Raw genomic sequence first — 27,897 nt, 5'->3', positions numbered from 1 at the left:
ACAAGCCTTCCAAATAGATTTTTTTTTTAATTTGTAAACTCATTTTCTTGTAGTATATTTCTAATTTGACAACAGCCTCTTGAATCGAAATTTATAATTTTCAATATTATTTTTGTCATTTTTAGGTCAGCTGCACACAGCTCTGAGAAGAAAGTACTGATTGATTCTTTTAATTTTGATCAGACTTTAGATAATTCAATAGTAGTAATGGTCAAGTGACTTACATCAAAAAAATCTGTAATTGGTCTCAATGGCATCAGTAGCAAAAAGGTGGAGAAACCGAATAGTACAACCAAGGTAATTGTATAGATCACTGTGAATGGAAATAATTGGTCAGATCTAATTGAGAAACAGTTAAAAAGTCATACATTTACACATCAAAATGATTCATATGAGATCTAATAGCTTTACTGTAAATGTAAGCCATAAATGGGACATACTGAACAATAATTTAACATATATACAAAGATAAAAGTTTGTTTTTTTCATTGAAATCCACTTAAGAGTGGAACAAGAAGCCTAAAAACTCAAAATTTCATTACATTCAAAAATATATATGTTCGAAAAAATAATAATTGTTGTGTGGGATTTTATAGCTTTGAAATATTTGTTTTAGGAAAGGTTGTAACTAACACAAGAAACTTCTCTAATAGAAGACAATTTAAACAGTTCTTCAGACAAAGATCCACATTACCATTAGTATAAATAGGTTTCCGGAATGGTGGACCTTTTGAGAAGGTGAAGGCCACAGCAATGTACATGTATGAGGAAACCAGAAATATAGTACTACTTTCCCAGGACTTGGCTTCTTTGGCATCATTTTCTCCTAGAGTTCCATTACTGAATCCTAAAGTTTGATTACTAAATCCTAGAGAGCTATTGACAAACATTTCAAATCGGAATTGATGTGGATGTTCTGCCCTGCAAACAAAAGATGTATAGCTATAATATCTAATAGACTTCAATTCAAGTTAGCACATTTGTTTGGATCTACTTATAAAATTTTTTTGGTAGTTGTTGGTTACTATGAATAGATAAAAATAAACTTACCTTACTTTGCTCAGGTACAGATAAGCACCTATCTGAAACACAAAGGAGAGTAGAACTTGACTCAGAATAGATATCAAGTTAGACAACTTAACCAGACTGCCTGGTGGTTTCTTCTTCACAAGTTTCTTGTAAGCTGCTGTGTTACCCACTGAAATAGCAAATAGAAAAAAAAAGAGTTTACCTAATGTCTAGAACAGAGAAAAGTAATCTAAGGCTTTCTGAATCATACATAATTACCTTAAAATCTCAATAGAGGATAACTAACACACAAACATGTCTTTTTGTAATATTTCAGCACATTATATGTTTTTTTAAACTATGTAGTCATATACAAATAGTCAAACTTTTCTTACATGACTAATCTCATTGGGTAGTTCAATTATGTTAACTAGAAACAGTAGTAGTCTTAGGAAGTTTTCCATTAGGAACATCTGTCTGAGTTTACAGTTCTATGAGTTAAAAAGTAAATTAAAGTTACCCTTTCAGACCTTGCAATCTATAGGGCAGATGATGTAAAGGTCATGTTTCTGTGGCCCACATTTAACAAGGGTGTCATGTGGCCAGCACAATGACCAACCACATTTACTTTTCCCCAACTAATGTTAGTTACTCATTAGAACAGGGTGGACTCAGAGCCACCCAAAAGACACTAAAATTAAAAATCACAGTTTTCACCAGGATTTAAAAACTGAGACCCTTGTTTGGAACCCAAGTGCTTTACCACCCCACCTCCAGTTGTATGTGTTAGTTTGCGGTAAAAGTTTGCTCTCTTCCAATTATGCTAAGGTGGTGAACTTTTCATGTGCTTTTATTATCTAAATCATTATCAAAATTATGTATTAAATATTATTAGTTGACTTTCTGAAATGTTTTAAAAGCCATGCTGGATATAGGAGACCTACATCATTGCTACATATCACATGTTTTGGTATTTTACACAAAAGTACAATAAAACTAAAAAGGACATAAAGAATATGATGAAAGAAACATAGCTACAGACTAGATAATAATATATTCGTAGAATCATATATTTACTTACTCAGTATGGCAATGGTTGTTGTGATTATCAAATCAATATAAAGAAACTCAAAATCAGATAAGTTGGTCAGATACTGGTTAATAACACAAAAAAAAAAAAAAAAAAAAAAATTAGAATTACATTGCTATAAATACTCTTTAAGCATTGTAAATTTAAAAAAACAACTACTTTAACCATTGTTAAATGGATTTTTTTTTCGATTGAGGGAACTAAAAGGATGAAAAATAAATTTAACTCTGACTTACTGTATACAAGATTAAAACAGAAATAAACTGAATGAAACTGTACAGTGCCATGTATTTAAAACAACCAAAGGATGTCACTAAAGCTGCTCGGCCTTCCCTACAAAGACAAATATATGGTCAAGTTTTGAAATATATATTGCCATTAAAAGTACAGAAATATGAAATGTCTTCATTGGTAATGATAAGACTGGATGTCAAGATCAAACTAATGAAAATGAATGATCCATTTATGTCAAAATATTTTGCATGTACATCTCACATAAGAATTCTTTTGTAATACCTCATGGCAGTGACCACACACTCAATGTTGTTGACACAGGATGTAAAGGGAGCAGCCACTGATGCTTCAGCTTCTGAGAGTGATATACCAGCATGTGCAGCTTTCAAAGCCTGATAGAAACAAATCATATTTTACTTATAGCATCTAAAAATCTAAAAAAATTGGTTTCTGACCTTTAAAAAAAATAATTTAGATCATGAAAACTTTCTGAGGCGCTATCAACATTTTTGTTTAAAATGGGGTGTTAAGTTTTTTAAACCTCGATTTGGAACCCAGCATTTATGTTATGCAGATTTCAAAATCTTTTAATATATATCCAGAAGTAAAGCAATCAACCAGAAAATATAACTGTGTTAAATCCTAATCTGATAAAGTATTATTGAGTTTCAAAGGCCTCACTTTTTGGATGACTAATACAGTTTACTAAAGTGGCAGAACTTTTTATTATCAACATATGTATATGAACCATTTGATCCGTGGACCACAGACACTTACAAAATCTCAAACTCCTGTGCTGAAGTCCTCAGAAGTGAGCATTATCTCATAATTAATAGATTTAAACTGCTAAACTTAACTCTTTCTCTCCTAATTGTCTCATTAAATGAAATTAATGTTTAATTTTGTAAATTTTACTTTGACATATAAAAAGAGCATGCATTTCCCTTTAATTCTATACAAATAAAACAAACGAAAACGTTATTGAAGCTTTATCAAAAAAGCGTGGTGAAATACTAAATGAAGAACTCCACTGAAATGTGGACAATAATTACTGAGAGACAGAGTTAAAATCAATCACTATTTATCCTTTCACTAGTCCCACACTTACCTCACAGTCATTAGCTCCATCTCCACACATACCAACTGTGTAGCTACAAAAGAAAAGTAGAGAATGCTTGAATGTAAGGCTTTCTACATGTAACTCCTACAAAAGTGTTGATTAAGTGGTAAGAGTTTGACCAAAAGGCTGGAGTTCATGATTTGGAAGTAGGAGAAAACATTCATGAACTTCAAAGGAGATGCTAAGGAGAAGGACAAGCAAGTAGTGAGGAAGAGAGAGAGAGAGAAATTGTTTATTATTTATGAAGTAGACAATTATTAGCCTTTAAAGAAGTGGGTGTGTTACAACATTGTTATAATTTATAATGGCATCTACATCAGACACACAGCAGGCCTGTCTCAAGTAATTTGATAACTAAACAACAGTAATAGTTTAATAAGAAAACAAAATGTAAAATACTTTTTAAAAAAACAAAGCTTATATTTAGTGTAATTGTATCAGTTTGGATCACTCATGTATTTATATATATAATTGACCTAGACATAATAGTCTCTGTGCAATTAGAAATATTTTTACCAATTGTTTTTGTTTAGCTTTTAGCTTTCTCAATGCGCTATGATCATATCACTTGTCTGGACCAGTTGGGAGAGGGAAGAAGGGGGTATCTTGGTGAATATTTACATGATCCTTTTTTAAATGCGTAAAAAAAAATGTTTACTCAGGGTATGAGTCCTCAAGAGACTAATTCAACTTATACCAGCACATCAGTCAAGTACATTTTCTTTCCCTTTTTCAAAATACCAAACAAAATAATTAATTACCAACAGTTAATAGTTATTGTGCAAAATTTCAGCTTGATCCGAGATTGGGTGTCGGAGAAATAGTGTGTACAAACTTTTTACCATACAGACAGACAAAGTTGATATAAGCTTTGTAAAAATAAAAAAAGTAAATATCAATTAATTTTTGTATTTTTAAAACTTGAATCACATTAAATAATGTTAGATTGAAAAACAAATATATAAGTTGGTTGCTGACATGACATAGCTTGGACTTACTCTAGAGCTTGAAGATGTTCAATAAGTTGACATTTCTGCTCTGGTGACATCCTGGCAAATATTGTTCCTTGAACACAAATCTGTCAGACAAACAAAAGATATGATTTTCTAGTGAATGACAGTATAAAGGTAAAATTGTTCAGATTCCATGTAACATTATGCCAAAAGCAATCTTTTTTTTTGTGTGGATAAGCTGAAAGTTGCTTTTTTAATCAATGGTAAAACGCATTTTTTTCAAAATAATTAGCTGTTAGAATACAGTTTTATCTGCTTGTGACATGTTTTAAAGAAACATGCTAAATCATTTTTTTTAGTATGTGAATTTATCCTTCAAAAATAAACTTCTACAGTGACTAAAAGCAGATTCCAAACCTCTGTGATATAGAATACTTCACAGATGTTATATATCAAATTGTTTGAACAAACCTTTGAAAGTATTTCTGGGAAATAAGAAGAGATGATCCCAAAGCATCGCCCACTTACTGCCAAGTGATTCCTACTTTTTATTTCACCCACTTGAACTCTGGTGTACTTCTTAGATGAGGAGAAACAAAGAAAAAACTATTTAATATGATATAAAGATAGTATAAACTATAGTAAAATATCATTTCAAAATTAGCTCTTACAATTATTTCACCTCTCAGATAAAAACAAACAGCTGCAGAAATTTAAGGCATACAATTTGTTTATAGTGATCTAAAAAATATTTAAAGCCAATAATACAAGTTTTATCATAACTATAAATGATATAAACATTGATATTCTCAATATTTACATAACATTTTCATAAGAATCTTGAAAATTATATCTTCAATGTTTTTTTTCCAATACTGTGACATATTGGTCCACTGCCAGCCAAGGCTCTTTCATCAAATTACTTAGTCTGGTAAAAACTGAACTGGTTCTAAATATAATACCTAGTAAATTACACAGAGTCAAAATGCAATAAAAGGCTCATAATGTAAGATATGGGTTTAATAAAGTATAAGTCTCATAAAAAAAAAATATTGCTCATAAAGTAAAATTATATGGCTTATACGAAATATGCCTCAGATTAAATTTATGGACTCACATTCCTCATATACATTGTATTGCACTTAAGGAACAATTAATAAACAATAAAGTTAATGGAAAGAAACACTGAAGACTCGATGGAATAAGTTCTTATACAGTACTTCGAAAACGGAAATAACATTTAATGCAAAATTAATGAACGGAAAAGAATTAAAAACGCAAATTTGCCTAAATAGATACTTATTCTAACCTTAATTGTGGTAACGACTGTAATTAAATGAGTCTCTTAGGATGATATAACTGACACATTTTGAGCAGACTTAATCTTTTTAAAAATTCTGATATTATTAAAACATAAAATGTTCTTGCTGAGAAAAAAATTATTCAAAGTGCTATACTAACATGCTCAATTGCATTTGGAATAAAATTAATTTGACCAAAATTATTTTAAGACAAATTATATGAACCTGAATAGCTGTAGTTTTTAGGGTCAACTTTCTATCCCAGAGGAAAGACTAAGCTAAATATCTTGCCAATTAAATTGAGAATTACTTAGTTGGTAAAATGAAGTAAAACATTAGTAAAACATGGTTTGATACAAATTAGCTGAAACAGATATTGCATTAATATCTATGGATTAAATAGGTTAGAACAGTTTTTGAACAATATTTATAATATTTTATATAATTTTTTAAGCTGATTTTAGAATTACTTGAATATCATCCTTTAGAAAGTTACTACAGACTCCATTCAAGAATAAGACTTTAAACCTAATAATTTCTTAATATTTTTTTTCTTGCATTATAAGAAAACAAATCTGATTTAATAATTAGTAAAAATACAATAATAATTTCCTCTCATGCCATATAATTAAAACATTCATTGTGTACAGTGGAAAGTTAAAAACACAATTGATATTAAAGCACCACACATCTACAACACAAAGTTAAAAGACAAAATGACCAAATGTAGCCCATATTAAATAAAACAATATAAAGTCAGTGTTTTCTAAAGATAATTTCACTATTTGAGCTTATATTCCACAGAAGATGCCCTCTTAAACATACATCTTATCTTATATAATACAGACGTTACTTCAAAAAAGAAGATGATTACGTCCTACGCGTCTTGCATTTAGTCATGCATATTAACCAATGACTTAAATTCTGCCAAGTCACTGGTTTTCCTGGCTAGCTCAGGCAACCCATTCCATGCTCTAATAGCACTAGGTTTTAATAAACCCTAATATTAACTTTGTTTGATTTTTTTTATAGTTTCATCAATATGTGGATTCCATGACAGTTTTTCATTTATTAAAACACCTAGGTATTTTGCGTGTTACTGGTTTGCCATGAATAAGATAAGTGGAATTAATTTGTTTTAGGTTTTTTTTACTCTTAACAACTGACATTTTTCTGGGTGGAAAGACATGCTTCAATTTGATTCCCATTTCTGTAATTCATCTAATTCTCTTTGTAAAATATCTGTGTCTTGTGTGGTTTTTATTGTTCTATATATTATGCAATCGTCTGCAAATAATCTGACTTTTGTTCCTGAAGTAATGCAATTCGGTAAATCATTTATGTAAATTAAAAATAGTAGTGGACCTAAGACTGTTCCTTGAGGTACACCTGAGTTTACTGTTATTGGTGTTGATTTAGAGCCATTTATTATTAAAGTTTGTTCTCTCCCTATCAGAAAATCTTTAATCCACTGATGCAATGGACCATTAATGCTGAAATATTATAATTTTTTAAGCAAACTATGGTGGTGAACTTTGACATAACATACTAAAGTAGGAAAGTGAAACTAATTTAACATAGTTAAATGGCCGTCACTTTTTAAAATTAAGTAGCCAACACAATATTTGTTTGTTTGTATGTTTTACATGTTTTAGATATTTCTTCAGAGTTGAATCTATATCCTAGTCCAAGCCTCCTCCAGTGGGCAGGGTATGAAACAGGGACCATTGAGACAACCAACACAGTCCAGTGAGCATACTGCATGACCAGGCAGCCATAGACCTGACTCTTAAGCTATTTTCAGCTGAATTTGTTTAGTATAAGTATTTGTTATGTATTGTGGCACAGATTTGAAAATCACAACTAAATATTTAAAAAAAAAGCATGCCAACTGCAAATCTAATTTAAATTATTTGAATTGCACAATGTCACTTAAGAACAATATTGCCAAAATCTGTACTTAATAAGATAAGATTTGTCAAACTTTAGAAAACACAGACGATATCAGTTTGTGATGTGATGGATGTTAAAATTACTAGTAACTAGATCAAAATTAAAGAGATCATAGTCAAACAAATAATAAATGAAATAATAATTTTTTTGTGGAGGTAACCCAAGAATCCAACTTGTTGTGCCTAGCTCTCTCAAATTTGCTAGATATTCTTTACAAACCTTTCCAAGTGAGGTACAAGTGTCAGTAGATTCTATTAAACAGTCTTCTGCTACTAGTGGCCAATTCTGTGACATTAGATATGGAAGTTACCTTCTCTGATACTAACAGGAATCATTACAGTAACAAAATAGACATATTCATATATTTGATCAAAGTCCAAAATTTAAAAAAATTCCCACAATCTAATTATTTACCTTCTCAACCAAAAAAGAAAAATACAAACATTTCCAAGAGCTGTAAAATAAACATGCTAATGCATGGGGAAAAACAGTTTTTAATTTGCCAAATACACAAAAAAAACACATAGTAATGAAAACCAATAGCTCAGGGGGAATATTTTGTAAGGATCATGCAGGTAAGTTAATGGAAAAAAGATAATGTAAATGCAAATTTTAAACTTCTTTTTTCTGTTCTAAGTAGATAAGTCTCAGACAAGGCAATGAGTACAACATATTAAATTAACAAACTCACATCTGTTGCTATATCCACAGTGTCTTCCATACAAGACAAATGTTCTGTCTCCTCAAACTCCACCCTGGCTGGATTTTCTTTATCTGGAGCATGGGCCCGGACCAAAATGACTTTATCATGCTTTCCAACCATCCGACAGTTCCTGGCCACACTAATGGCTGTCTGTATCATGTCACCTGAAATAGATATAGACTTGATCAAAATAGGTTTAAGAGAAATAGTTTCAATCAAGCTAAATGAAGTTAGATATACACAGAATACTTATAGCCTTTAGAGAGCTAAGTGACACAATGTACTGTTTCTGTGGCCATCTGTTAACAGGTGTTTTGTGTCACAAGCACTACAACCCAATCACCTTACTGGTATTGTAGGATTTTATATCTAATGCCCTAAGGACCAACTGGTCTTAAAGGAGAACGTTTTATTTCTTCGTTGATTTCATGTAAATGAAAAAGCTCTGGCTCTAAATAGATTTAGGAAAAAAAAAAGAGTTTAGCTAAACAAAATTGATAGAGACTAGATTTAGTTTGTTTTAGGCTTGAACTAAAATAATTAAAAAGAAGAACAATATTTTATTAATATAATAATTTCAATAATGAGCAAAAAATGTTAAATGGTTGATTATAGTTATAAATTTAATTTATGTGGCTGATAATGACTATCTAAAAGAAATCTACCTATCGTGTTATCTCGATAAAAAAAAAAAAAAATATTTTCAAAAATATATATTTAAAAATATAAAGTTTCTCATAAGCATAGTTTAAATTGGTCATAGTAAATTAAAATCAGGGATTTATATTTACTGATTTAACAACAACAAAAATATTTTTAAAAATGTCCTGAATTTCCAGCCTCAAAGTCCATGTTAAACAATGTCTGTTGGTTACCTGTAATCATGACTGTTCTAATATCTGCCTCCTTCAATGTTCTAATGACTGGCATTGTCTGTGGCTTTAGTTGGTTCTGCATTACCAACAAACCCAAAAATATCAAATCATTCTCCACTTTGTCCCTGCACAACAATTAATTGAAACAGAGTTGAAATACATATCTATGTGAAGTGTGCCATGAAGCAAATATTTTAATTTAAAATTTTACTTTAACATTAAGAAACAGAGAAGCAAGCAACAAGGTACACAAATGTCTATAGCATGTCAATAGCCTTATTACAAAGTCTAAAGTACTTTTAATTTCATTATGCAGTAACTATGTTTAAATAGCAGCCTAATTGCTACAAAAAAACAGATTAGAAATCCAACAAGAAAGATGACATATTTTTGGGTTTAATATCACACAATTTAAACCATATTTTAAAAACTACAGAATTCAAAAAACCATTATAAACAAACACTTCCCATCTTAAACACTGTGCTTAAGTGTATGCTTAATTGGACAAAAAAATAATTTGGTCGTGAAAGCTGTAAAAATCAGTGTAAAAAAAAACCTGCTGTTCTGTTTGAGAAGTCTTCTATTTATAAAAATAAAAGTCCTTAGAAATACTTTATTCTACTACATTTGGATAATGCTTACATTATATTTTGTGTCTCACTTACCTAGATATCCTTTGGACATGGTGCCATGTTATTTTGGGATCCATGGGCCTATAGGCAAGAGCTATGACTCTAAACCCCTGGATTGAATAGTTGTGCAGAACTGTTGGAAAATCTTGAGGAACTGTGATACAAATGTATTATAATTTACTTTTTATTGTGCCACATGAATAAATAAGTCAAGGAAAACACAACAAAGTAGAACTTTCTTATTAGTCTTGTACCTTGTTAGAATAGCTATAGCATAAATAGTTCAGATCTTAAGTTCACAACCACAGATGACAGAGTAGTCATCCTTTTATAGAGTCATCATTGGTAACAAAATAATCAGCTAATGACAAAAGTTCCTATTAAAATTGGGAAGATTCTTGTACAACTTTTGAACCCAAACAAACCATTCTTTTACTCACTCAACTACTTAGTCCCATAACAAAATTTACACTGAATAAGAATCTTTAAGTAATTTAAATTAAGAAATATCTTGTCTTTATTGTTTTAAAGTTTAATGTTAATAAGTTTTAATTTTAATTGTTCAAACTGTTTTACTTTTAAAAAAGAAAAAAAAGACTAGAATAAGAAATGAAACAATAGTTTTAAAAAAATACTATTGTTTTAAATGTAGAGGAGCATTGATAGTAGTTTGCCTGTTTGCATTGCATACTAAAGACACCAGTGTCCCTTTTAAATCTACTCAGTCAGTGTACTTATTAAGCTTTGAGTTTATCACTCAGTCAGTGTTCTTATTAAGCTTTGAGTTTATCTCAAAGTAGCAAGACACTTAAAAAGAGTGATTTCAAATTTGGAGGAGAAATGTTCATGTATCTTATCCACTTGTAAGAAACCTCCAACCCTCTTTCTCAACATATCTAATTGTATCACTTAGCCTCAAGATTGCCTACCAGTTTCTGGCTTGCACAGGGAAGCAATTTTTTCTGGAGCGCCCTTGCAAAAGATATCCATGTGGTTCTCTCCCATGGTTCTTGTAATGACACTCATACACTGGGATGCAGAGGAAAAAGTGAACTGCTTGATGATGCCAACTTCAAATGGATGCTGGAGAATAATGAGACTTAAACTCTTACTACGCATTAGATAGGAAATCATTCATTTAAAATTGACTGCAACAATGAATAACAGGATTTTGTTGTATTGCCAGAAAATTATGCCTAGGAATGACTAAGTTTTCTTACCCTAGCTTAAGGTACTCTTTTAAAAAAGCAAATCTTATAAATACAAAGTAGGATAAGAAACAATTTTTTCTTTTTAATTTTTTTACTTTTATTTTTAATCTATAAAAAAAGAAGCCCACACAAGATGAGATAAAGCCAAAGCAAGTATGATTGGGGTAAAGAGGGGTTTATGTAATACATTACATTCTTACAGAAGTGACTTTTGTTTAGCTCAAATCATAAGAACTCAACGAATGTAGCATTCACACTTCCTAATTGGTGCATTACAATGTCAGGACTCACAATCAACCATTGAACATAATAAACATTGCATAGTGCTAATAATGATGTTTATATTTACATTGTATACTACTAATAATAATGTTTAATGTTTTTTGAAACTCTGCAGTATTATGAAGTTCAGCTATTTTAAATTTTTTTTTTTTGTTACTTTTCTTGAATATTTTAATGTATAACACTTGGTTTTTGTTTTTTTCTACTCACACCAATAGATTTTTAATTTATACTTTTCTATCCACCTTTCAGATGATGCAGCTCATTTTTTTTATGCCTATAATAAAACTTTAATCAATAATTGTGTAATTCATGTTCAATGGTAGTAATTTGAATCAAAGGTTCTCAAAAAGGTAGCAAGGTATCATTTTAAGCAAAAATATGGTTTTAATCCATATTTTAACATTTTGATGTATTTTAGCTTTACATAAAACCAAAAAAAAAAAGTAATGGTAGAAATGATCCTTAAACAACCCCATGCAATATTCACAAAAAAAGATTTTGGTTTCAGTATTGTCAGTCAGCACATGCATGTTACTTTTTTTTCTTTTGAACCACAAAAATGAATTTGTTACTAATAAGCAGAATAAATAAAGCAGCTATCATAAATGGCATAATATAAATATATTTAAACAACTAATTATTGTAAGGTGCTTTCACTGAACAGAAAAAAAAAAGGCATGTGTTCTTATTTATTAGTGTGCTGAGGCCGTTAACTTCACTGGTACACTAAAAAAAGAAAAGTTAGTTTAGAAAAAAAAAACATATATATATATATATATATATACATCATGAAAAGATAATGACATAAAAAAAAATATTGATCAACATCAGTCACACTATTTGCCTCGACAAAGTCAAGCCACAATAAAAATGTTATATATAAAAATGAAAGCAATGCCCAACTAAAACAGGAGAGATCACTTTGTCAGGTTAAACTGTAACTAGAGATAACTAGTTAAAATCATATAGAGATCATCAAAGATTAAATATTAGCTTCCCTCCCTTTTTTTTACCCAAGTTTCTGTAGCACCTTATACTTAAACGTTTTTCAATTTCAACTGAACAATTTTGGCTTATCACAAAACAAAACTTATTATATTACAGTAAAAAACACAAATATGTCAAAGCAATGCTAAGCGCTTTACAAGATTCAATGGCAGATGCAGGGTCGACAAGGCTCATTTATACTCAACTTATAGGCCTGAAATTTTATTTGTTTTAGGTCCGAGAGAGAATTTGAATACGTTTGATAAACATTTGTAAATTGGTGAATATTGTTATAAAATCATAGGTTTGAATATTTTTCAGCCAGGAGACCATGCAGCTGTAATTAGCTAAAGACTACAGTGAGATGCATTTATTTACAGGCATTTATACAAAGCTCTTGATCTAACAGCTACTAGGCACAAACTGTACACTCCACACAAGGCCAAGTAAGAAAAAAGTAAAAGAAAAATAAGACACAAAATCCAAGAAAAAGTATTTGAAAAAAAAAAAGACATGTCAAAGACCTCTGTGTTGTTTTCTTCTTCTTGAATAGACAGAGAGTGCTGCCATCTTCTGGCCGTGCTGCTGGGACTATGCTCCTTGCAAAATAGAAATGCATCAGGAATTCAGACATATAAATGGGGGTAAAAGCAAATCTGCATCCCCCATTACCAAGCATCAATAGTATTGTTAACACTTAATAGCATTAGTTGTATTGCTAATTAATTTTAAATATTATTATAAATTGTATTAATGCTTATGAATAATTTCTTTTAAATAAGCTGATTTACTTATGATAGAAAAAAAACATTTGAAACAGTTTAAGTTGAAGATACTGATGTTATCACTCTTAAATGTTATAGATTTCTGAAGGCTAAAGCTCATCTTGTAGAGCAGGTGTGCATGTGTCTATGGAGCACTATTTTGGAAAGCCTTTCTTGACTGCATTTATTATATGTGAAAATAATAACAATATTAAATATATTTCATGAAAATTTGAGTGAACAAATAAAAAACTATAAAAAAAAAAACTACAGATATTTAAATATCATTTCATTCATGTGCTTTTTTTTTTTTTTTAATGTGAACATATTTTAAAACTTTAAAGGCAAGAAGAAAATACAACAGTGTATTATTATTATGAAAATGTATGTATTAAAATACTATTTTAAAACATTTATAACACAAGGATTTTGAAATTAAATTCTTAGCAATATCTGACTGGATAAAGGCTGAAAAGGGGAAGAAAAAATAGATCAAAAAGTTACCATAAAGGGCTAAAATATATACGTGAAATAGACTAGAAATAAAAATTACGACGAAGGTGCATTCTCATTTAGTCAACACAATGATTTCATCTAGTAATTGTACTACGCAGCATTCTGTAAATGAATCAGTTTTAAACAAAACAAAAATGCAACAACTCAAATGTTAGAATATGAAACTCTGAATATTCATCTTGATATGTTCCAAAATGTGAGTGTGAGTGCAGTTATCAAAACCCAAGTTAGTTAACAGTATATTACTTAAAAACTAATACATGGAAATGACTTATAGTGCAACAAGCAACAACATGAAATGGGGAAAGAGGTATCGGGAGGCACATAACAAAATACACTAAACCAGTGGTAAACAAGACACTTTTCTTTGTTTGGCAGCACTTCTTACCTCACGCTGAAGATACTCAAACTCTTCCTAGAGGAAGATACAAGTTCACATGCATAAACTACACATTAACAAAAAAAGCCCAATAACCTTTCTTTAACCTTAAGCTACATGGGAAATTTTTGACAATGTTTAAAGAGAGTTTAGGAATGACATTTACATTCCGATAAGATTTATGAAATACAGGAAAAAAACTATTAATAAAAATGTCTTAGTCTTTTCAACTCTAAAAAAAATATAATCTGGTTTGAAGAAACGTTAAATTGTGTTGCACCCTTCATTGTTTATTGTAATTACAAAGTGGCAAGGAAAATCCATGTTTAATTAAATCTGAATTGAAAAATAAAAAAATAAAAAAAAATATTGACACACATTACACACTGGGACTCTAACTGAAGTGAAGAAAACAATATTTAACATAAATTCAATGTTGACTAGCTATGTAGGTCAAGTACCTAGCATTATCACATGTTAAAAAAAAAGAAATAAAATAATATAATGTATCATTCAACCATAACTTTATGCGTTTCATTTAAAGTTAAGGCAAAAAGAAAAATATTATCACAAATGGAATTTAGTTTGTCTCTAATCAAACTAAGAGGGAAGGATTTTTTTTTACCCAGTCTTGCTACAAATTGTAAAGCCATGTTTTTTCTTGATGGATCTGTTAGTTCTTCAATTCACTAAAATTAAGTTTACTTTTTTTTGGTAGACAACAAAAATTCAACTAAACAAAAAGAGTATAAAGTTCATAAATTAAAAAAAAAAAAATTTTGTATGTATAATTTCTTCATTATTTATATTCAAACTATAAAAGAATATTTTGCTAAAAACAAAAATTATTATAAGACTCATTGATCAAAACCTAAGCCTTTTGTGTACATTTAATAAGGCTAAATGAAAACCCACTGCATATTGTACAATCAGTAGCATAAGAGCTCAAAACAAAAGAAAGCATAGCATCCAAAACATCATTGATAATTCAAAGTTTGTATCTATTTGGATGTAAAATGTTTCAAAAGTTATTCTCATCACATTTGTTTATCAAATATAATAAGAGAACTTAGAAAATGGTAAGATGATTTCAAAATGTGTTTTAAGACAATTATACATGCATGTCTAGGTTTGGATGACATTAAAAAATTAACTGGTTCAAAAACTATGCTCTACATTGGCTTAAAACTGAACTGATACTTAAAAAAAAGAGGTTTCCAGAAGTATAAGGTATAAAAAAAATAACCAGCAGAGATCCTTCATCACGAGAAACACTAGCAAGAAGAAATTGATACTAACCTCTTCTCCTAAGAAAGTATCAGCACTATAAGGCTTGACAACAGTGGGTGCAATAATGTCAAACTTGTGGGTGTCTGCACCAGGTTCTTCCAAGTGCTGAAATGTTTTAGATACTTTCAACAAGTTTTAACTTACTCAGAAAAGAGGAAAATAATCCATCATCTCTAAATAATTTTTAAATACCCACAGAATTTAAAGAATTATCAAATAAAATAACATTATTGCTCCATATTTTCAATTCCTTTTGGTTCCTACAAATATTTTTTTTTTGGCCAGTTTGTAAGTTTAAAGTTAGTTGAGTTACAAAAAAATAATCAGAAAGATTGAGAATAGAAAGACAAAGAAACAAAAAAGAAATGGTAAGGTCGGGAATGATGAAAACAAAAATAATGTGAGATCCTGAGAGATCTTTTTTGTCAAACTAAAGAGAATCTCTAACACCCTTACTTACAATTTGGCTATTAGCTTCTATATGTAGATGTTGAAATAATAAATATAGATCCAATAAGAAATACTCACCCACTTAATGGCATTAAACATTATCAAATCCAGAGGATCGCCACTCAGCTCTCCATCTATGATAGTCAGTGAATGGCAGGTAGCAAGAGACACTAGCAGAGGTCCACGCTCTAAAGAGGATGGATCAGGCACTGCTTGGGCAAACCTAAATAAAAAAATAAATTTATTTGATCATGATTGTTCTAGTATCAATAACAGACTAATATCGATTGCAACATTACATTACCTTTGATTGCTGACAGGCACTACACCCCACATATCAAGCCCATCCTCTGTTAATGTTCCTGTCTGGAAAACAAAAATATGATCCATTAGATATTACATTGTAAAATGTAGATACCAAAAATTTTACATTATTTTAAAGTTTACATTATACATGCCTTGTCAAAGCAAAAAACATTAATTCTTCCACAGAAGTTAATCCTGGGAGGGCTGATACAAAATATTTTGGACTTCTTAAGGCGACTCTGGGCATACACTGTGCCCACTGTCATGGCTGCTGGCAATGCAGGAGGCACAATGATTGTCACAATGTCAAGGGCACGAATGAGCGTTCTGTCCCATGATTCCTATAAAACAAAAGAAAAAGGGGTTTTCATTAACTAAGGAAGTAACATTACCAAACAGAACAATGTTCAATAATTATATTTTTTTGCAGTAATACAGTAGGTAATACATATTTCTGAATAAAATGTAAACTTTTATTTTTACCATCATTTTTAATATTAAAAATGTATCAAATTTTATTGAAGCTATGTCTCACAAAAAAGGTTAAAAGACAAAGTTTCACAAAGTGACTGTCAGAGACAAAGCTAAATAATTTGTAAAAACAGGTTTATATTAAGTGTATTGTGTGAAAATTATCCAGCACTTATAATTTCACAAATCGTCTTCAAGAAAAAAAACATTTTACCAAAGCCTGACTTAGACTTCCTATTTTTACTACTTAACCATACCCTCCATGATTACAGCAACATTAATGTGAAAGTGTCCCAGTGACAAAAACACCTTTGATGCCTGCAGAAGATGAAGAAATTTACTCTCCTGAAACTCACAAGCGGCATACATTGTTCTCTGGCACTAAAATTGTTCAGACACGCTACTATGGTCAGGCAGGTATTAATGTGATTGCATGAATCTTCACCTTAACCTATGCCTTAGTCTGCTGAACCATTGGGGCATCAAACATGATCTGTTAACTGTCTTTCTCCATTCCTCTGTATTTTGCCCAGGATAGAATCTCTTTCAGGGGCCTTTCCATTCTTTTATGTTGTCTTCTCATTGCCTTCTTAGCCTCTTATTTTACCTGGTACTGTTTACTGAAGGAAAGTGTTTGCATGTATAGCAGTTTATTTTTTTAAAAAAAGAATAAAACCAACCTTGTATTTGATATATGTGTACAGAGAATAGGCCATGCCCAGGCAGGCAACTCCAGCTAGAAATAGGATGAACCTTAAAGCATCTCGATAAAACTTAAAGTCCAATGGTTTAGGAAACAAGATAGCTCGCACAAGCTCACCCTTTGCGGTGTTGAAACCTGAAAGAAAAACACATTTCATAGGTACCTATATTTACATCTTTAGTTTATATTACTCTATATATTCAGATAACATTACTCTACATCTATAGTTAATATTACTCTACATTTTTAGTTTATATAACTCTATATATTCAGATAACATTACTCTACAACTTCAGATAACATTACTCTACATCTTCAGTTAATATTACTCTAAGTAGTCCAGAAGATCTCTCACCAGTTCTTACAACCACAGCTGTGACCTTTGCCTGACCATAGTAGCGTGTCTGAACAATTTTAGTGCCAGAGAACAATGTATGCCGCTTGTGAGTTTCAGGAGAGTAAATTTCTTCATCTTCTGCAGGCATCAAAGGTGTTTTTGTCACTGGAACACTTTCACCTAGGCAAGTAAAACAATAATCATCCAGCCTTAAAATCTCCAACTCAATAATAAACTAGTATACCATCAGTCTGTGAATTAAATGTTGATAAATAATTTCAAATAATTTCAAATTATGTTTTTTATAGTTACAATGTTTTGTTTGGTGTAATGCACAAATTGAAAGACACATTTCCTTGCGGACAATAAAGATTATTATTATTATTATTATTAAATTATTTTTGTTACATATATTTTTGTGTGAAAATGTACAAATATTAAAATGGGAAAAAAAAAGACTAACATATGACAGCTTTTGTTTATTAAGAATCTTTGCCCTACCTACCTAGAATTGCTGTTTAACTGAAAGTTTTTGTGTAAGGTTTATTTAATGTCAAGTATTGCAGACACATATATATATAGGCGGTTAAAACGAAAATCATGTAATGTTACAGATAAAATGTTTATAAGCATCATCATCAGGCTAATATAATTCAGCAACTAAAACAGCTAAAAATATGTTAGTCTGCCCATTGAAGACCTAGTTCTAGAAAAGAACTTGTAATTTTACAAATACTCTATTGGTCTCTGAATTAGGTGTATAAATTAAGCAATGTATTATGACAAGACTCACCTGTAAGCATACTTTCATTTACTATACAGGTGCCTGCAGTGAGTACTGCATCACATGACATGACACAGCCATGAGCAGGAATGGCAATCACATCTCCAGGTACCAACAGGTGTTCTGGTTTCAGAACAAATTCTGGACAAAAGATAAAACATTCCCTGATAAGTACAGTTTCTTTTAGCTCATCATTTCTATCAGTATTTAGATGATAACATGCTATGTACTATTTAGCAATCCTCCTCTTCAGACTACAGACTAAAAGATATCTACTATCAGCTAGTGGGAGAAAACCAAGCATAAACATATTAACACTAAAATTATCCATTCAACTTACCCTGCTTTTCATTGCTAACTTCCAAATCTCTTTCTTCTGTAGCCACCATATTTCTTAAAGTAACCCTTTGCTGATAAACACAGAGTAAAAAAAGTCAAAAGTTTATTTTAAAAATTGAAACAAATATAATTTAATATGTTTTGAGCTGAAAAATTTTAGTATCAACATAACATTTTATTTGTTTAAAATATGTAGATATATAACATAAATATAGAATCTAGAGATCCACAAAAAATGTTTAAATATTAATACATATTGATGAAAAATTTTATTCAGGTATTATTATTAGCAGAGGATATAGTTAGTATAATCCTTAAAAATTAATCTTAACTTCATAGCCTTCTAAAAAAAAAAATTCCTTTTTATGCTTACCTTTCTAGTTTCTACTAAAGAGATGGTAATAGACATTGCAGATATAAAAAATATGCAGGCTGCATAGTAGTAGTATTCATCTATGGACCAAAGTGTGATGCTTCCAATTTGGAAGATATAGAAGGGATTCAACACCTGCAAGCATTTGAAAAAAAAAAAAAAAACAGAAACACTGAAACTAGATGAAACATGCTAACAAGTTTCAAAACAGTGAAGTTTTTTTTTAGGACACTACAGTTCTTTCTGTTGCCTATCTTATGTGAACATATTAGTGCCATGTTCAGTGATGTAAAGTTAGCAGGTCTTGTGACCTATGGTCAAGAATGGTGTTTTTATATATCTAGCTCAAGTTACTTTTACTTGTCCCAAACAAATGTAAAGTACCACTAAAGCTGGTAGATGATAAGTATGTCTTCAAATCTTTAATGAAAAATTTCAGACTTGACCAGAATTTGGGTGAGAAACCCTCTTTTTGCCAGCAAAGTCAAACTCCTGACATGATTGCTTTGTAGAATAATTCAAGATATATAAATAATGATGATTGTAATTCAATTTTCTTCTATTTCCATAATGTAACATTGGAGGGGAGAGTACTTGTAATTAAAAATAAACAAATATGCTTTAACCATTTTACTTAGTAAGCAATACACAAAATTAAGTCTACAAATAGGTCACATGTTTGTTCAGCTGAAAAAGAAATAACAGCATTGCTTGTGCAAGTTATATCAAACAGGAGAAACTAATTAAGCAAATGACAAGCTGCTATTCAGTGAGTGGGCAATTACCTACTTCATTGACTAACAATTCCCAGTAGGATGGTATTTCAATTATCATACTGTTTGAGCCATACAGACGTCTCCTAGATCATAAGATAAAACATTTATTATCACATTATGCTTTAAATTAACAAACTGTAAAATGTTATTTAGTAAAAAAAAATAAAAAATAGAAGAGTTTGCATTATTAAAATTATAAATTAATTATCGGTTCTGAAATGTTTCTATCATACTATGAGAAATACTCTACAAATTTTGCAAAAAAGTAATCATTTGTCTACTATTTTACTTCAACAAGAATTTAATATTAACATTCATTGATGTAACCAAATAATTAAACTGTCATTTGTGCTAAGGGATTAAAGATTTCAAAATGCAGTGTAATAATTTTAAAAATCAATTATTTGCCTCGCAGCTTGCTGCTCCATTGACATTCCTTTATAACGCTCATGTAAAGTATGGCAGGTTGTTTTAGTTGAAAGATCCCTGCAGAAGAAAATATAAACAAGGAAGATAAATGTATTCACATATTTGATGAAGCTAGATATTGTGAAGTGGGAAAAGCTTTTTTTTTAAATTAGTATCAAAGAAAGCAATCTTACTCCAGTTTTCTGAAAGCAGATTTGATCTGATCCCAGATGTATCTTGTATGCTGGTAGTCAAAATAGTGAAGACCTGAGTCATGGTCAGACACCCAGGAGGCTCTGAGTAGTGAGCTATTGTCTGACACATCAGTTGTGCTGCCTGCCGGAGACTCAGTATAATTGCCAGCATGGTCCCTGTTTGCATAATTAATTTATTTCAATATTTTCTTAGTAAATGAAACTCACAAGCTAATGGATCCAAACAAAAAAAAAAAGTATTCAGGTAATACTAAATTTCGGTTCCACTTTTTAATTTACCTTTCAAAGTAGAGATTTTTTTTTAAAGAAGGTGTACCATAAAGTTCAATACTTAATTCTAATTATTTGTGATAATCACAAGTCCAAATAAACTTAGTGTGAAATGGACAGTCTACACTGGAAGGTATATGAGGTAAAATCATGTTTAACTGAGATATGATAAAAGAGCAGATTATATTCCAAACAGTAATAATTTAAAAACAAAGAGAAAGAAATTGATTGAGGATTTACAAGATCATTTATGTTTATTTAGAATGGGGGCTTTTAATCAGCACATGTTTCTTAGTTCACCATCTCTACTAGGTACTTGAGATCTGTTGTTAAGAAGGAAAAAAATATGGTTTTAAGAAAACACAGCAGTATAGTAAACCTAATGTTACAAGAAAAGGTGAACTTCACATTGCTTTCCCTAAAGACTATTTATTCTGAATATTTCAAAGACTTTACAAAGTCCTTATCCATGATTAAATCTCTAGTTGAAATATGATGATGTCAGGTCATCATTTTCATGCAATCATACATTGTTTTGTTTCTTTTGTAAGTGGAAATATTTTATGCATACTCAATATATGCTTAAAATTAAAAAAAACAAAAACAAAAAAAAAAAAGCTGCATTTAAATTAATAATAAAAATGTACAGAGTTGATATTGAGCCACATTCACGTAAGGCTTTTCTTTTTGATCTGCAAAATATTGATTTCTTCCTACGATGTCAGCAAAGTGTGTTTTGCTAGTCAATAAAGTTATGGGAAATACCACAAGCTGTTAGCTTTCTTCTACAGCATGACTTCATTTCTTTTGTAATCACCTTTCTCTTCCTATTATTTTGTGTTTATTCATTGGTTCTTAACATTTCCTTTGTTCTTGAAAACAACAGTGAATTTCTAGCCCATTTCAAACTTCTCAATCAATCTTTCTAATTATTTTTATTTTTATGTAAAACAAAATGTGATATTAATTGATTATAGAATTAGAACAAGGCGTATATTGAATTTCGAACATCTCAGCAAATTTGAAATAAAGTTAGCTTTTGGATTTGAAAAAAAAATCAACAAAGTATCTCTCCATAAATAAGCTCTACAGAAAGAAACCAAGAAAAAAAAACATTTTTAAAAAGTCACAAAAAAGTTTGCAATATATAAAGTTTCTCCAAAAGGCCAGGAATGAGGTAAGGCAAAGTCTGGGGGACTTCATCAAATAAAGTTCATAAAATAAAAAACTGTTGCAGGACCTTGACCACCTTTAACCTTCCATATTTCTCCATGTGAAATTAGACCAGAAATCAAGCAACTTGGAGAACCCGTAATGTTCCTAAAATGCACTGCCATTTCTGTGGAACGTCTGCTAGGAAGAATATTCCCATGAGAACTGTTAGGTAGATATACACTGGCAGGTTGAAGATGCTTCTTTACATTCGCACCAAGTACTATGTTATAATAACACTATGGTAACTTAGCCTATCAATATCAACATACTAGACATGATCACAAATCTGCCTACTTTTAGACAAGGAAAGCTTTCAATAAATTATGAAACAAAATAGTGTGTTCAGCTTTAAACAATGGAATAGGCTACTTTTTAAATTGTTATCACAAGAAGATTTTTTTAGAAGATCTTCTAGAGAAAGATTTTATTTTTACACAACCATATAGACTGCAGCAGGATTCACATCTGCCATAATTTCATACAATAACACTAAGCTTAACCAGGGTGGAAAAGATTAAAAACTAATTAAAGCAGACCAGTGAAAAGAATAAATATAGAGAGAGATCAATTAATAAGCAGAGCTATAATTAGTCAGGATTATACAGCATGCATGCACTAATTGAGAATACAACACATTGTTAAGAAAACTGTACAACACATTGTTAAGAAAACTGTACAACACAACAGTTGTAGAAAACAACATATAGAATATAATTAAAGGATATACATAACCTATACATAACACACTAATTATGTGACTAGTTATGCAGTACAAAGATTAAATTAATCAGAAATTCAAAAATAAAAATAAAAAATAGAGAACATCCATAGAGATAGTAAGCTTATTACCATATATCATTCTGTGAATCACAACTCTTTTGAGATATTTGAGTATATGATTAATTTGATTATATAGCCAGATTATCTTTAACTAAACCATACATAGACATTATTATCAAAAAGTAGCCAGAGTAGTTAGCCTAGCATGTGCTATAATGGGTACCAGAAATTTGAAGACTTGACACAAGTTGTCATTAGCTGTATAGATTATCTATAATCATTTATAGAAAGATCTAGTTATAACAGCATTAAAGGTAATTGTTGATCTCACAAAAATGTTTCCCGAACAATTGCTTGAATAATGAGCTCAAAAAAACTCTTACAAATACAAGTGAGCACAGTTTTTATTATTATTACTTTTATATATAGCATGCTCAGTGCTATTTGGTCCAATCTTTATTGTGAAGATTTTGGGTGGAAGGGGTATTTGGGAGGTTTACATGCTTCCTTTAGGTGCTCAGCAAACAGAACTCAGCTCGAATCAAGTCTTGAATCAAGTCTTGAATCAAGTCTACATCAGGATTCAAACTCGCTCAAATCAAGTCTACATCAGGATTCAAACTCAAGTCCCATTAGTTAGGTAAGCCAAGTACCCTATTAGCTTTACTTGACAATTGTGGTAAAATCACTTAAGCTATTGAAGGATATAACCCCATCACAGTGCCCACAGCAAACAATGTACCTCGTTTCTATATTTATACGAGTCTGTGGGTATTTGTTTTGACAGTTTTTAAAGCGCATGCCTAGAACAAGTGTCTGAAATCCCCATCACTTACAAAAAATACTTAGCTGTCTTTACTCAGTTTGAAGCCAAAGTTTCAACAACATTAAAATGGTGACATAGAATGATAGAATTGCATGTCTTTCAGGGTATATTTTTAACAATCAAGCAAAAGTTTGCCAATCCAGAAGACAATGGCTTAACTTACGATATCATTCCATATAGCTTGGATTCAAATCCTGGTGAAGACTGGGATTTTGAATTTCGGGATTTTTAGGGCGCCCCAAGTTCAACTAACTCTAATGGGTACCTGACATTAATTAGGGAAAAGTTAAGGCAGTTGGTCTTTGTGTTGGTTACATGACATCCACATTGAATCTGGGCCATAGAAACAGATAACCTCTACATCATCTGCCCCAAAGATTGCAAGGTCTGAAGGGTTTCCCTATCTAGCATCAAAACACTAATAATATCTACAAGCTTATTTAGCATTTCATTTTCTGAGTGGAAAAATCACACATTTCATGACTGCTTGACATTTTAAAGTGTGAAAACTTATTGGTTTTGAGCATCAATTGTGTTTTCAGTTAACTTGGCTGATCAACAGCTGGTTAAATTATATCACACAAACTTTCACAAACACCCACAGTTGATGCCTTCAATTCATGTTAACTGAAGCACATACAATACAATAGGAATTGAATTTTCAAGACCAGTCCAGAAGGAGATGCCTAAATAGTTACATTTTCTACCATTTTGAGGGTTGTAACAAGTAAACACTAGAAATATTTAGGAAGGTATTAGTATTGAATAACAGCCTAGGGAAAAAAAACCAGCTTATATCTAATTTCCCATTATTTGTATCACGTGACCAACTAGTTGCTACCATCTATGTCAGGGGTTCTCAACCTGTGGGTCGTGACCCCCTTGGGGGTCGATTGACGATTTGCTTGGGGTCGCCTAAGACCATCAAAAATAAGGATTGTTATTGTTTATTCTTCTATTGCTGTGTGTGTCTATTGGGGGGGGGGGGGGGGGTCGCGGCAGAGTGGTATATTGTAAAAAGGGGTCACCGAGCTTAAAAGGTTGAGAACCGCTGATCTATATTAACCACATTGAGTCCAACACTAATGTTTGCACTTCATTGAAAACTAAAAAAATCGGTGTGTAAGTCAGCAACAGCTGTAAGGATTACAATCTAAGCATACAAGTCATTCCACATCGATATGCGGGATGGTTGTTCCTAAACTGTTATTAATTCAAAGATATGGTTTTGGCTTTGGTCCAGCTACTTAATATAGCCTGGAGGTAAATCAATTACTTTTTCAACAGAAAATCTACATTGTGTGATGTGTGTTTATTTTGTGTTCAACTGTTATCTCCCTTCCCTTTCAACTTCCTTTATATGTACCTTTACTTTCTTCTCTCTCCCCTCCCCTTTTGATTTCCTATGGGTTTTTTTTCTCTCGGGTGAAACAGAAAACAGTTAAACACTGATCTCTAAAAAGGAAATTGCAGTCAACGCGACAAGAGATGTGGGGGCGGGGGGATGTACTGTTTCCATGTGTTACAAAATCCAACTAAATCCGTAGCTAACACACGTGATAAACATTCAATGCAGGTCCAAAAGCAGGTTTTGATAGTGCCGTCTTTAAGCCACCACAAGCTAACAGCTTGATCTAGAATATTAATGAAATCAGGATTTATTCCTGACCTTAAAAAAAACGTTCACAAAATCTACAGGGTTTTTTATTAACGGACACGTCAAAACCTCCGGGAAACTCGTCCAGGATACTAAACAGCTGAGAAGTGGATTTTTTTAAAAAGTACAAAAGGATGTGGTGGGGGGGAGGGGGCTGTTAGATGTATGTCAAACTATTGGATGACCTGGAAAATACCGTTAATGCCAACTTTAGACACATTCTATAATTATCTTGCATTCATCAGAAGTTCAATTTTTTATGGGTGTTTCTTACTTGCATATAACACGAATCCTTTATTAAAAAAAAAAAAATTATAATTACGAAACAAACTATTCTAGTAAGTATTTAGGACTAGGGGCAAAATGGCAGCTAAGACACTAAATAGAAAACTCGGGAGTTCCCAAAAGCTGATGGCAAGATTAAGAATACAAGACGAGAGTTAAAAAAAGAAAAAAAAAAGGCCCCCATTGCTACAGTTTGTACCGGGTATATTAATCTTGTGTGACGTTGGCCGAATTCAGTTTTGCGGTTAGTACGAAATTTAAACTGAAGTCACGAGGCTCGGAGATTGCACGTGACAAAGTATGTCTGGAGAACGTGTGTGTGTGTGTGTGTGTGGCTTGACTATTATATCGCCCATCAGACTGTACGAATTGTGTGACCTAGATTCCTGTTGGACAGGATAACACGCAGATAACACTAGCAACACGTCCAGTGACAACTATAGCGCGGTAGTCACGCTCACTATTAATAAATGCACAGCTTAACTAAACACGGTCAATTAAGTGGCAGTGACAGTGGCGTTCCTAGGGAACCGAATCGGGTGACACTCATCGGGTGGTGACACCCAGGTGGAAAAACAAAAACAACTGGAGGAGGGGGGGGGGGATTGACTATATAGATATAATACATTTAGGTAGTCTTAGATACGTATTAAAGTGAAATTCAAACTAAATGTCCAGACCGTCACATCATACTTTAGATCACCTTGTTTATCCAAAACTGTCTCCCCCTAGATTCAGGAGCACGAAAGTTAAGCTGGTTAGAAAACGTTAAAGAATGGGCAGGCCTCTCGGTTGATATCCAAAATAAGAACCCCTGCTGACCGGGACAAGTTATGCGAACTGTCACAGCGCCCATAAGACACAAAAGTCATGGGGACCGAAGATGATGCTGATCGTGCCATTCACGTCTGTTGCCTAAGCAAAAAAAAAAAGTTGACACTAGCACTTCAGTACAGGCACGTCCCATTCAGGTGCTAACTATTGGACCAGCGCTTTGCTTGCGAGGAGAGTTTGTGCCAGAAGCCAGGAGAATTAATAATTCCTCAAGTTCGGAATGCAGGAAAAGGTTTAGCGCCGGCACCCTGCTGGGGAGGGGAGGGTTAAAGAAAAGAGGTGCGCGAAAGTAATTGTATTGGTTTGGGGAGGGGAATACACACCTGCTTCTAAAATCAGTTAAACAAGGAACAGATTTAGAGAACACTTGGAAAACAAAAAAGAAATTGTGTGAGTAAAAAATAAGAGAGAATCCCGTAAGACTTTCTACCCTAATCCCAAAAGGGAAGTTAATGATCTGTTTCATACGCTTCGTTCTTCTTTCCGTAATTGTTTAAAATGTTTCAAACAAATAATCCTATATTTAAGATGAACCGCGCAGTGCTTTCCAGATCGGGCAGTTCTCCGTATAGTTTTTCTTCTACAAGAGGGTTCTGTGACCAGTATTTTGATAGGACCTCTCGATAGAAAATGCAGCTTTTGAATGACATATCCTTGTACTAATATCATAGCCAGGACATGGCACAGCGAAATTTGACTAAATCTAATTGTCAAAAAGCCAGCGATACTTCAACTTGTTACGTAGGTTAATGTAATGGGCTGTGTGTCAATATCAAAAGGAAATGACATCGCAGAACTAAATTGCGATAAGAATTGAGATACGCTTCAGAGAAATTTAATGTGTGTAGCTTAACCAACCAGAAGTTATTTTATGCTTAAATAAACCCAAGTACATGTTTGTTTTGTTTTTTAAGCTTTGTTCAAACTAGGAGGGATCTGTGGATATCTCGCACTACAGATACACTTCTAGAACTTAAGGTCTGATAAACTTCCTGCCTCTCACTCCATACTTACAGTGAATACAGGCTGGAGTGTTTTATTGAGGAAATATTGCTTGGAGTCTTACCAGATTACTGATAACACGACGTGCTCGCCGACTACAATTGACACAAGGACTATGCACAAGATTTCATTTCTTTTCCCCCTACTACTGTAATAGTTTAGTATTTAACTTCTTCCTTCAGTCCACCTCGTTAACAGTCTTGATAGACAACTTCTACTCATCCCTCAAGAATCAACCAAATAATCAGTTCGTTAACAGTCTTGATAGACAACTTCTACTCATCCCTCAAGAATCAACCAAATAATCAGTTCGTTAACAGTCTTGATAGACAACTTCTACTCATCCCTCAAGAATCAACCAAATAATCAGTTCGTTAACAGTCTTGATAGAAAAATTCTACTCATCCCTCAAGAATCAACCAAATAATCAGTTCGTTAATAAATAGTTGTCATTTGTTTAAATGCTTATTGAACTGAAAAAAAAAGTAAGATGTCGAAGCGAAGATGTGTTTCAAATTTCAGGTAGGTGGCCCCTTCCAAATCAGTCGTACGTACGAGACGTCG

General features: G+C 31.8%; 1 protein-coding gene across 1 annotated transcript in view; it reads right to left on the bottom strand.

Moving 5' to 3' along the window:
• Positions 1–27,897, bottom strand: part of LOC106067600 (polyamine-transporting ATPase 13A3-like) — a 47,770-nt gene that overhangs the window by 6,000 nt on the left and 13,873 nt on the right. Inside the window, exons 6-33 of the mRNA XM_056008686.1 lie at positions 20,444–20,620; positions 20,250–20,327; positions 19,855–19,924; positions 19,066–19,200; positions 18,694–18,763; positions 18,363–18,494; positions 17,588–17,749; positions 17,210–17,367; positions 16,211–16,399; positions 16,057–16,118; positions 15,831–15,975; positions 15,312–15,407; positions 14,022–14,048; positions 12,878–12,952; positions 10,800–10,953; positions 9,904–10,024; positions 9,238–9,362; positions 8,351–8,526; positions 7,879–7,944; positions 4,877–4,984; positions 4,451–4,530; positions 3,441–3,483; positions 2,615–2,724; positions 2,335–2,431; positions 2,090–2,162; positions 1,051–1,198; positions 695–921; positions 225–313 (exon numbers count right to left, since the gene is read on the bottom strand). Coding sequence (XP_055864661.1) covers positions 225–313; positions 695–921; positions 1,051–1,198; positions 2,090–2,162; positions 2,335–2,431; positions 2,615–2,724; positions 3,441–3,483; positions 4,451–4,530; positions 4,877–4,984; positions 7,879–7,944; positions 8,351–8,526; positions 9,238–9,362; positions 9,904–10,024; positions 10,800–10,953; positions 12,878–12,952; positions 14,022–14,048; positions 15,312–15,407; positions 15,831–15,975; positions 16,057–16,118; positions 16,211–16,399; positions 17,210–17,367; positions 17,588–17,749; positions 18,363–18,494; positions 18,694–18,763; positions 19,066–19,200; positions 19,855–19,924; positions 20,250–20,327; positions 20,444–20,620 — 3,193 coding nt within the window. The remainder of the gene's footprint in view (positions 1–224; positions 314–694; positions 922–1,050; positions 1,199–2,089; positions 2,163–2,334; positions 2,432–2,614; positions 2,725–3,440; positions 3,484–4,450; positions 4,531–4,876; positions 4,985–7,878; positions 7,945–8,350; positions 8,527–9,237; positions 9,363–9,903; positions 10,025–10,799; positions 10,954–12,877; positions 12,953–14,021; positions 14,049–15,311; positions 15,408–15,830; positions 15,976–16,056; positions 16,119–16,210; positions 16,400–17,209; positions 17,368–17,587; positions 17,750–18,362; positions 18,495–18,693; positions 18,764–19,065; positions 19,201–19,854; positions 19,925–20,249; positions 20,328–20,443; positions 20,621–27,897) is intronic.

Source organism: Biomphalaria glabrata, chromosome 13, assembly GCF_947242115.1.
Source record: "Biomphalaria glabrata chromosome 13, xgBioGlab47.1, whole genome shotgun sequence".
Taxonomy (NCBI): Eukaryota; Metazoa; Mollusca; class Gastropoda; family Planorbidae; genus Biomphalaria; species Biomphalaria glabrata.
The sequence above is the reverse complement of the archived record's forward strand: the minus strand, read 5'-3'. Positions and strand labels throughout refer to the sequence as shown.